Source organism: Charadrius vociferus, unplaced genomic scaffold (genome assembly GCF_000708025.1).
Source record: "Charadrius vociferus isolate BGI_N301 unplaced genomic scaffold, ASM70802v2 scaffold61, whole genome shotgun sequence".
Lineage (NCBI taxonomy): Eukaryota > Metazoa > Chordata > Aves > Charadriiformes > Charadriidae > Charadrius > Charadrius vociferus.
Window position 1 is genome coordinate 5177812 of NW_009646945.1, and position 11742 is coordinate 5189553.

At 37.8% G+C, this 11742-nt stretch overlaps 1 protein-coding gene across 1 annotated transcript in view; it reads right to left on the reverse strand.

Annotated features, from left to right (window-relative positions):
• Nucleotides 1-11742, reverse strand: part of MTPAP (mitochondrial poly(A) polymerase) — a 14074-nt gene that overhangs the window by 1509 nt on the left and 823 nt on the right. Inside the window, exons 2-8 of the mRNA XM_009895110.1 lie at nucleotides 9317-9489; nucleotides 8530-8763; nucleotides 7978-8202; nucleotides 4394-4605; nucleotides 2384-2610; nucleotides 1122-1214; nucleotides 948-1021 (exon numbers count right to left, since the gene is read on the reverse strand). Coding sequence (XP_009893412.1) covers nucleotides 948-1021; nucleotides 1122-1214; nucleotides 2384-2610; nucleotides 4394-4605; nucleotides 7978-8202; nucleotides 8530-8763; nucleotides 9317-9489 — 1238 coding nt within the window. The remainder of the gene's footprint in view (nucleotides 1-947; nucleotides 1022-1121; nucleotides 1215-2383; nucleotides 2611-4393; nucleotides 4606-7977; nucleotides 8203-8529; nucleotides 8764-9316; nucleotides 9490-11742) is intronic.

Below are 11742 nucleotides of genomic sequence, written 5' to 3' on the forward strand. Positions count from 1 at the left end.
GAAAAACATCAGCAGCACAGACATTTGCCCTGTGTATGATTTTGCTTGGCTTCTTTAAGGCTTAATGGCAAACAAAAGCTTGCCAGCTTAATGAATCAGTTTCTAGGATCAACCTGCAGTGACAAAGAAAGCTCTTCTGCCAGGAATCCATAGCATCCAAGTAGGAACCAGAACACAAACAAGAGTGTCCACACAGCACCATGGCACTGAAATCCCCCATCCCGTAAGCAGCCCAGCAGGAAGAGGTGCAAGTTAAGGTAGTTACCTTTATATATATTTCTATTACACTTGCATGCATATACGCATGTATCAATAAACAGCATGACTTAAACATATAAAGTAAACAAAAGTGCCAGCGCAGACCTCCTGGCAAGCACAGAACAATCGTGTTATCCATCATGCTTACTGAGTGGTAAGTAGGCTATACTGTAGGCTGATGCAAACTGTAGAAGGAAACCCAAGTGCCAAAAGCCAATTTCAGAACTCAGGTGTAAGCTTTAATGCAGACACTGTTTGGGTCTGGACTCCCAACTTTAAATGTAAAGTCTGTTGGTGTACAGGGTTTGTCATAGGCTTTTGCTATGACATATATCGTGGCATTTTAAAAGTTTTCCTCTCGCAGAAGCAAAATAGCTTCTACTTTTTAAAACCGCTTTTATTACAGTGTGGCCAAGAAAAATCATACAGGCTTAGCATCAGAGTTTGTGATTTCCAACATCTCCAAGTAATGACACTGTAACGTTCTTCAAGGTGCTGTCAGTGATTAGGCTCCGAGATGAAAACTCTCTTCTTTCACAGAAAGGACTCAGTTTCTGGATACAACCGATTTAAATGTACTTTGTATATACAATTAAAAATGACATAAATTGTTGCTTAGCACATGTACTTTGTCAAATGGCAGACAGAGAAATTCAACTGATAATGATGAGAGATTAAAACTCATTTACCTTTCGAAGATTTATGGAATTCTTTCTGAAATCAAAGTTTCCAAAATATTCAAAAAAGTCACTCAACAATACATCTAAGGGAAAGAAAAACAATAGCCATCACTAACATTAAGGAAAAGTTTATTTTCAATACACTTATAAAATAAAAAAGTAAGCTGATTAAGATTTACCTACCAAGTGTTTCTGTATTTTTTGTAGGTTTAATCTTGCTTAAATCACTAACAAATGAGCAATCACATCCTCCAATTACATGCTTGTCTTTTTCACCTGAAACAAAAATCACAGGCATATTTAGAAGTGCTAAACAATAAAACGTATTTAGTAAAATTCAGATAACAGACATAACTGAATTCAATGAAAGCTATCATATTAAGTAAATAAAATTAAGACTTAACAAGTGAACCCTCAGGTTTAAGATTCAACTTGAGTGGTTAAAGATTTAAAAGAAAAAAGCCAATGGACAGGCAAAGGAAAAGAAGCATGAGTAAATGGCATATTTTCAGAAGCCTACAGGAGTAAGCTATAGGACATCTTTGTATCTCTGAAGTTACTTCTTTTGGGTAACAAACCTGATATCTCTGCATACACAGCTTTATTATATACTAAACAGCACAAATATCTGAGGTTAATACCTGTACAAAGGTTTCAAAAAAATCACACTCAAAGTGCCCACTGCCTTTTTCTGAAAAACTTAAAGAAAATCAGGAATATTCTTGTAAAATTTCAGGACAGGTGTTTTATGTTTTAAAATTCTACAGAATTCTGATGGACTGCTTAAAGTGATTTTAAAGCAACTGAACAAAGACCTTTTTCTCCACTCAAAGCTTCCAGGGAAGCATGTCAATAAGCAGAAGGTATGAGCGAGGAATCAAGAACTTGGGGTGTCATTCTCTATGCTTTCATTAGATTTACTGAAGATAATACACCCTGAAAGCTATGTATGAAACAGCTAGAACAGCTTGTTTGTGAAGATGTAAGAATTATTTGCAGATGGCCTGAACATTCTCAAGGATATTACAAATTGTGAGGGAAAAATATACCCTTTCTTTTAAACATTTGGTTTCTATAAAATAATATGCATCATGTCAATCTGCACAAAATCCTTAACAACTGCAGAGATATTTGAGACCTTACAAGTCTTCTGAAAACCGAAATACAAAATAAACAAAAAACAGCCAGCATGGGACCATTGAGCAAATAAATGACTTTGAATTATCTCTAAGTAGAATTTAGTATTGTATTGAAAATTGATTTATTTTGCTTTTAAAAATGCATCTTAAAAAAAAATACAAGTAGAACTTGCATAATCCCTCAAACTTAAGGCATACATAATACGCATTAGTACTTGAGAGCATAAAGAAATTGCTTGGGTTTATTAATCAGAGAAAACAAATGCAAAAAGTCACTTCAATAAACACAGGAAAAGCTGTCCTTACCTGCCAATGCTTTAAGTTGGTCTAGTGTTGGAATGATAGGTGGTGATCTCTTTTGCAGAAAAAACATGACCATCATGGTCAGAGAGAAGTTTGTAATCCAGGTACCAGGAACACTATTTGTAAGTCCATGAACACGGGCCCAACATCGTACACTGAACACTAGTGCTCGTACACGTGAATCAAGACAGCCATAGATGTACAAGAGTTCTGAACTTTTTATAGCAATGCTGAAGAACAAATGAAAAGTAAAAGACATGTAAATAATGACAGAATCGTTAAGTACCAGACGCAGTGTGCGTTGTTCAGTCCTAGAGCACCAGTTATAAGGGAAGAGGATATCCATTAAAAAGAAATATTGAATTTTTACGCATTTAAAAATATAGAAGAGAATGCCTGAAATTGCCCAGGATTAAATACTTGGCAGGTTTCCATAGTAAGAAGGATACAGTCTATCCCAATATATAATAAAATACAACTAGAACTTCTTTACAATTTTAATCCAGAAAGTAATAAAATAATGCACTGAAAAATATATGAAGTGCAGAGACACAATGAAATTTGCAAAACACGTCAATTTGGTAATTTTCAAATGACTAATACTTGGTTTTGCTGAAGAAACAGCTAATGTGGAAAGATAAGGGTTTTCAGAGGGGTCAGTTTTTGATCTGCTTCCTCATAGGGTCATACAAACATTCACGTAGTGTACAAATGGGAATGCAAGAAAAAGCAGAAAATAAAATGGAAGCATGGGGTGAGAGCAAAACCTACTTTGGGGTCAGTTTTAGTCTAAAGTGCTTGTTGAACTACAGATGCAGGTGTTTTTACTTCCAATGTTGCACCGAATTGTTCTAAAAGTCCAGCGTGGCATTTTGGGGAAGTTTACCACATCAAGGTTTTGTAACACCTGGACTTCTAAAATTTCAACTCTGAAGTGCTTCCTTGTGTCTGCACAGGTTTGTTATTACTCCAAATGATAACAAGACAACACACAGAGTCCCAACCAGCCACACCATCAGCAGAGAATTACAAGGAAGTTTGCACAGAACTGCGTGCCGACTTTCACAGTGGCTGCATATACAAAAGTAATTATATTGTAAGACATTTTCTTACTACTGCCTTAACAACTCCTGCATATTCTGAAACAGAACTTTGAGTACTTCAGAAAATTCAGTCTACGATCTGATTGTATCTGATGCAGACAAATCACAAAATCTGCACTGAAAGTTGTATCAAAAGTATTCTGAAAGATAATCACTTGTATTTTACTATTCCCTAACATCAGTGAAAAGGGTTAGCAACTCATTTTTGGTTACCCTTATGCCAGGGCTACGGATTGTATACTGGATTAAGATGGATATTTCTTAACAAAGTAAGTGACAGCAAAAAAAATTCTATGCTTTACTGTCAACCAAATGAGAGCAAGCTGGAAGAGGAAAAATTGATGCAAAGAGAAGTATTTCTAAGAAGCCTGCTCCCTCTATTGGGCACTGCTGAGAAAGGTCCTAAATGACAGTAACAGTTTAGACTCTGTTTTCTGATGCAGTGAGTTAATTCAGCATTCGAGATACCTTGCCAGCAAACAGGTGTATGCAGGCGCTTAGGAAGAAAAGAAGGACACCAAAACAACTAGAAGCCCAATCACTGAAAATTAAAACAATGGAGCTGCTTAAAAAAGCAATCAAAAGAAGGCTGTGCATATACTCGTACACAAAGGGAAGCAATAACTAACAAACATTGCCTTCTTTCAATTCCTTACAAGCTAACCTTATTGCATAGACACGTTTTCAGGTCTTCAGTCGCAGCTAGCAAATATTTCCTATGCTACAGAAAAGTATCTTACGCACATTAAAACCTAAGCTCTAGAAGTCAAAAATATTCTTTTTACGTTTAGAGCCAACATTCACATTTCTTAATAACACAGAAAGGAGTAGTCTAAACAGTACTCATTGAAGGTTTTCAGAACATAAGTACTGTAGTATTTTTCCTAAACTTTTTTAAACCACGTCTCACCTGTTGCTCACTGACAGATCGCACTGGAATCCTGTTGGTTGATGAGAAAATTTCACCAGTGGGCAGCGAGCATTGAGTATCTTCTGTACGCTTACACATCCAGGACCAAAATTATCAAGGCAATCACCAATCACAGAAAGAATTTTCTGAGTTGCTAATCTTTCAGATGGTAATCTTTTCATCTGATACTCCATTTCGAAAGGACCTTTTTTCTAACACAAAATTTTAAAAGTAAACTGTTAGTTCTGGAACCAAAGAGACATTTAAGAATACTTCTGAAAGACTCTACCAATTTGCAAAGGAGTCTGTACCACAACAGACTGAAAGACAAGAATTATTCAAAGTAGCCCACAGAACTTCAAAAAAGTAAAAAATATTCCTTTTTCTATTCTTTTTCAGTGATTCAACTTTTCCAGGTTAATAGTGATCAACTTACTGGAAAGTAACTTGTTCAGATGAGGGTGTAAATACAACTACATCTCACTATCTGCCTAAAAGAAGTAATTCTGGAATTCCTAAGAGAGTATATATGCTCTGACTGAAAAGAGGAACATACAATTAAATTAAAAAGAGGGGCAAAACACAACCAAACCACCGTTAATTTCAAACCACCAGTAATTCCATTTCAAATCCTGGAAGAACAATGCGTTATTAGTGAACCAAGTAGCAGTGTCAAGGAAAAAGTCTTTAATTTAAAAAAAAAAAATTAAAATTTTAGCATGCAAATTACTTAATCCTTCAAAATGAAGGTAAGTTTCTGTAAGACTTAAAATAATCACATCAGACACAGTTTTTCTGACAAATAAAAAAAGTGGAGATGCATTTTGACAACATCAGACGAATTTTCCTGTAGGTCTTTGTATTTTGATTTGTCGTGTTTGTTGTAAATACCTCAATAAAATAACTTCATGCCTATTAAATCTCTGTTCTCTTTATATTCTCTCTCTGTTTCTAAGCCTCAGCTAATTTTGCTTGTTAATCGAATACTTGACACTGACTTAGCCTCCCCCTTGGAATATGTCATGGATGAATGCATACTACACAAACAGCACTGTGCAGTGATTTAACTAGTCCTCTGAGACACAGAGGAAGTTACTTTTGTTGTCATCAGGTTAGTGCAAAGAAAACATGCACTCACAGACAGTGAAACTATTCAGAAGTTACAGACCTTGCAACCTTTCCCGCAAACTCGCTTTAGGTGCTGAAATTCTGAGTTGCTCTGGCAATCATTGAGGTGACTGTTCTGCTCTCCTCTTGGCAACATTTCTCCAGCCAGCACATGTGTTTGAACATACCGGGAAGACATCCCTAATCCCATTCGGCTGCACGGCTGCATGCTACAGCGTGGCTGGCTCAAAGTGAAAGGAGCCTATAACTATTAACACTGAGGTAGGTAACAGGAAAGGAAAAGATGGGAACTCTGATGACATGTTGGTGTACCGGTGTTCAGACCTTTATGTTTGTGATAAAAATCACAATGTGCCTTCCCAGAGAGCAGCTAAGTATCTCTCAGAAGCTGAATGAAGACTTTTTTGTAATGATAAAACAGACACTCTTCATAATTGATAGGACCTTCACATATAGCTTTGGTGCCAGCTGGGGGAGGATGAAGTACTGATACACTCGCCCCAACCCTGCAGTCCTCCCCCTACTCTTGCCATGTTGCTCAGAACAGCAAATGTAGATAAACTATTACTTTGATGTAAATTGACATCGTACTCTAAGCAAGAAGCATAACTGTTTTAATGCAAAAAACGTCACTCTAAAAATATCACAGAACCCTGTTTTAAGTCATTCACCAATGTCCCTAATGTCTTATCTGTGGTCAAACACTATACTGATAATCCACTTTTGTTAAAGAATGCTCCCACTTTTGCTGCTTTTAAATTCACAATCAGTTTGCCCTCAGACTCAAAAAATGTTATGCATGTATGTATGTAAATAGGTGCTGAAATGCTGGTACCATTGCTGGTACCTCCTGAAAGTCTGCAATAGTCCAGATATTTAGTGTACTAAATAGCACAAAAAAAGAGTGAATTTTCAATCTTCAAAAGCTTAAGCCCATTGCATTTTTTTTCTTTAAGGGAAAAAAACCTAGTCTTTCCCAAACTATCTGTCACCATACAAACAAAAAAGAAGTTTTCAAAACACCAGAATCACTTATTAAATTACCCATTCAGAAAACATGAAGAATACCAACTTCTCCACAGGGCATTTCTGATCTAACTCTCCCTTCTTCCTATCCTGATTCTCATCTCTCTCTTTTGTATTTCATTCTCCATTCTGAAAGGATATTTACACTGTCCACAGTCAAAAAGCAGCAAGAGATAACATCCTTCCAAAAATGCCTTGTCTAGTCCATTCCCATTCTTTATGTCTACACGCACAAGGACTGACACACGACCTATTCTAAATAATCATTATGACTTGAAGCTGCCCAAATACCAACACTAAACATGTGAACTTGGTTACATAGAGCAGATTTCCAAATCGTAGTATGGGTAAAGACATGATTAAGATGAAATTTAGTATCTGCATTGAAAAAGGCAATGCTGTTGACTGAATACTGCTTACTGGCAGTCTTGTAACCCTCCAGCTTCTTGAGGTAGTGAAGCAAATTCTGTGCTTTGGTCAGCTAATTCAAGTGAGTGTATTTCAATTTCAAGCCTCTACACGTGCTTAGTAATCAGCACTTGTCTTGGTGCTTGCTGTTGTACTATCAATGGGGCAAGCAAATAATTATGAACTATCTTATGGAAAGTCTGACAACTAAAATATCTGCATTACTGATCTGGCTCAGTTTCCATTTTGCTCCTGGGTCCTGGTCCCCAAAATATCTACAGTTCACACATACCAGCTTATCCTCGGGTTCCTTTCAGGAGTAAGCCAACTAATTCCTTCACAATGAAAATCAGGTGCTGTTAACATGATAATTTTCCCTGGACAGACAATACAAATATGAACATGTGTGCCACCTGCAACTATTCACCAATACTATCCCAGGTCTTCAACTTTCACACCTCCACACACTCTTATGTGTATGTGTGTGTACATATATATGCACCCCAGTACATAATTCAGTAACTTTTCCGTAGCATGAAGTCAACTCTTTAAACTAAGCAAAAGAACCTGACCACCTTCCCAAAATGCACATGCACACACGCACACAAAATTATTATGCTTTAGAACATGGGAGACCCTAAAAATCAAATCCAATCTTTGACTGCATGGATGAAGCCCAGCAGCTCCAGAGAAGAAAACACAACAGTGGGATGGGAAGGTCTGACATCTGAATCATTTTTTGGAGGATGAGGGTTTTTTTCACAGTGAAATTCACCCTAACAGTACAAAGTCTAAGTAAACACCAACTCATTTTCTTCCTATTGCAAGAAAGATCTCTTCCATGTCACATCCAGCTTTTGAAAGTCTTCAAATCCAAACATTCAAATAAACTTGTTCACAGTCTATAGTATGAACTAATGTAAAACCTAAGTATAAATAAACTGATTCCTGTGCGTGAAACAGCAAGTGAGCTGCTCCGTTGAAGAAATCCTACAGACTGAAGATGCAGAGCATAATCTTACCATTTTTGTAGCATGCTTTCGTTCATCATGGAAGTCCAGAAACATGTCCACATCACATCCCAATTTGCCAAAGGTGTTGACTGAAGAGCCAAATGGCTTTACCGTGCTGTCTGGAAAATATGCCCGTGCGAAATCCCGAACCAGAGAACAGGCCAGAAATCGAAGCTTGATATTTTCCTCTGTAAGCTGATACTCATTCAGTAGAATGTACATCTGATTGCTTATCTAGTTAAGAAAATAAACACTGTAAAAATACAATGACCCATCATCTTCCATCTATTAACATATATTTTCATCTACTTAATATCATTGCAATTAGATTTTTTTAATCTCAAGCAGGTTTATTTCATACAGAAAAAATTATTTTGACAATTAAAATGACTAATTAATCTATTTGTTTCAATGAAGGAGAACCATTCACAGAAAATTCTAACAGAGGCTCCTTTTTTTTAATACAAATAAATTGCTTTATAAGTTGCACATGACCACTTGCAAATCTCAAATGGACAGGGGTCATTTTTAATTGAGAGAGATCCAGAAACCTCTACTTACACTGTCTGCATGACAAAGCTTTTGAATAAGCTCTTTCACTGGAATGTGAGACTGAGGAGAGAGGTGAACTGGTGTCTCTTCAGCAGCTTGACTCACTGGGTTTTTCAGTGTGAAAGTAAAAAGTCTAGATTTAAATGGGACAACATGATGGTCTGCAGCACTTGGGAGTCCAACAGCATCCTGCAATGAGGCTATACTGTTCTTTTCCGAAAATTCTATTAAAGCATGGATACCCTAAAACATTGAGAATGGAAATAGACAGGGTTAGATAAATGCATACAAGCCCTGAACTGATCGCACTGATATTCAGTTGTTCCAGGGAGTACTGAGCCAGTTTGACATGACAGTCCTGAAGCTGAATGCTAGGTTCTGCACCTCAACACTTTGTAGACACTTTTTCACAAGACATCAAAAATATTTAAGATATGCTATTCTTGGCAGTAAGCACTAAACCTAAAAGTTCTAAAATCTATTTATCTTCACAACTGTAATACTCCAGAAACATAAAAATGTTAGCTCTATTGTTAGAACAATGAATAGCGCTATGTAAATGTTTCAAAGATTTAGTGCAAAACAGGTTGCTAGCTATCACTTAGAGGTGTTGCTTAGCTGGCTTATGAATAAAAATCTGTTGCTCAGCAACTTGTAAACATTAACAACGATAAAAGCTTATTTAATATACTACTTATATATAATTTGCTTAACTTGCATGGATGCACCCTTGACCAAATGCTTGTATTTCTTTTTGTCTAAGTCTAGATTTTAGTTTACATTGTTAATTACTTACACGACTTTCAAAAAAGAAATGACTCTTAATGTTTCCATGACTGGATAAATACTGCAATAATTTTTTTTCATTAAGTTTTGGTGGGCACTTAATTAAAACAGTCCGTTCTGCTTGCTCCAATCGTTCTGTTTGAACCTCAGTGAATGTTTTCTTTCTGGTATTGACTTCAGCATCTGCAAGAAGAAATGAACATCAAAGCTTTTATATGCAAACAGAAAGATTTAAAACTGATTTTAGTACACTTAATCACTTCCTCTGGATTGAACAACTGAACAAAGGTTTGTCCTGGCTCTCTAAGAGGGTTACAGCAAAAGAGAAAACAATCAAGAATGAATGAAAGACACAAACATAAGCATATTTCTCTCACAAATGCATACATTTGTAAGAACAAGGAATAGGAAACATAGGAAGAAAACAATACTGACTTCCCTTGATACCACAGGACGATTCACGGTATAAGGAATCTTTGCTCTTCTTTGATTTGCTGTTCACCATCAAAAAGCTCAGCACAGTCAGACTCTACACACAAGTCTGGAAATACCAGCTAGGGGATGATGCAGAGCTAGACCTTTGGCAAGCTGCACTGAAATTATAATCTCTCTCAGCTGCCACAAAACCAGCACTTTCACCTTCGGAACAATTCAACACTTGCTTATTTTTACAATTCATCACCTTCTTTTACAGTAAACTCCCACTCAAAATTTTCATTTTATACTATACTTTCATCTACTCTACTACAATAAACCCACAGATCAGTCATATCTCACCACACTACTGGCAATCTGTTGTTGCTGACAGCCTACAGAATTAACACGGAAATGAGACATGCTGGAACATCCAGAAACACAGAAACTTTTTTCTTGATTGCATACAGGCAAAGGGACCACATCCCGAATTTGAAATCATAACCACTTCCCTGCATAACTCAAACTAATCCATTGATCACATCACATTATTAGAGCCTGTGAAGCTGCTACCTGTTAATATTGCCATTTGTAATTCAGACTGGGAAGCTGGAAAACATGCAGTTATTTCCCTGCAGCTACTATCTGCCACAGAAAGATTCAACCGAGAGCTCTTTAGTCTATGTTTTGATTTTGATGAACCCACAGGATATTGTTGCCTCAAGAAAATCTTAACTATCATCTAATGACACTTGTTAATATTTAATATTATTTTTAAAAAATCTTTTATGTTACAAGTTTGAGCTCATAGACAGGCTTGTAAATAAAAAGTAGTTGTTTCAATAGCTTAGTTTTATATTAGCATTTTTCATCAGAAGACCAAAGAAGCACTTTATGAAGATGATAAATATCCCATTTTCCGTAGGAGCAGAGAAGTGTGAAGTGACTGAGATGAAGAAAGGACAAGTCCCATGGACGAGTGATACAATCAGGAGATGAATCCAGATCTTGTCACTCCCACAGCTCTGTGCATTAGGCTATATGATTCTTGCCTGATTTACCACCTATACAGGCGTAGTTACTATAGCAGACAATGTGCTCTGACATCTCTTTCCGCCACTGCACAGTTCGAGCGTAGCACAACTGCAGATGACCCCATCCAAATGGTGGCTGTAAGCATTTTAAATGCATGAGAGGCAGTCCCCCAGTTCCATACAACATTTCCAGTTAATGCCAGAGTTTCACAACTATTTTAAACAGGTATACACCAGCACTGCTGCTGGAAGAAACAGCCCCATCTTCCACATGGTGTTTGTACATATCCTACTGCTGCCCTCTGCATGCCAACGCTAACCCAGGCATGTAGCAAATACACAGTCATGTAGCAAACCAGGTGAGACTAATGATCAAACTTATACACCAAAATAAGGATGATTACCTGAAATCTGGAATTGCTCCATATTTGTTAGTACAAAGATAGGAACAGCGAGACTGTGGGTTTTGTGAAACTGTGATAATACAGCCTGATCTCCTCCTCTCTTTACGGAAAGCTTGCTACCTAGTGTTTGTCGAGCTCTGAAACGTGAACATGAACAGAAGCACAGGCCTCAGGCTCCCAAGCGCGTTAACGGCAAGTTACATGGTTCGCCCAAGTTACAGCACATCAATGAGGCACAGTCCTCACGAGTTATGGGGCTTGTACTTTGTCCTAAAGACATGGCAACAATCAATCGTTTCATATGTGTTTCTAAGGGGGTCTCTCGGGAATAACCACCATCACTGCATTCACCTCCAGCTGATATCGACGTTTACTAAACCAAGTCCTAGACGACGACAGCGGATTCTGCCCTCCCGGACCGCACCCGGCCGCTGGGGGAAAGCACAGGCCGACCGCCCCCCCGCTCCGGGCCCCGAGGAGCTCCTCACCCCCGGGACACCGGTAATGCTCAGGCGCCTCCCTCGGAACCGAACCGCCCGCCGCAAACACGACCGGCGGTCGCGCCCCTCCCCCCCCCCTCGCCC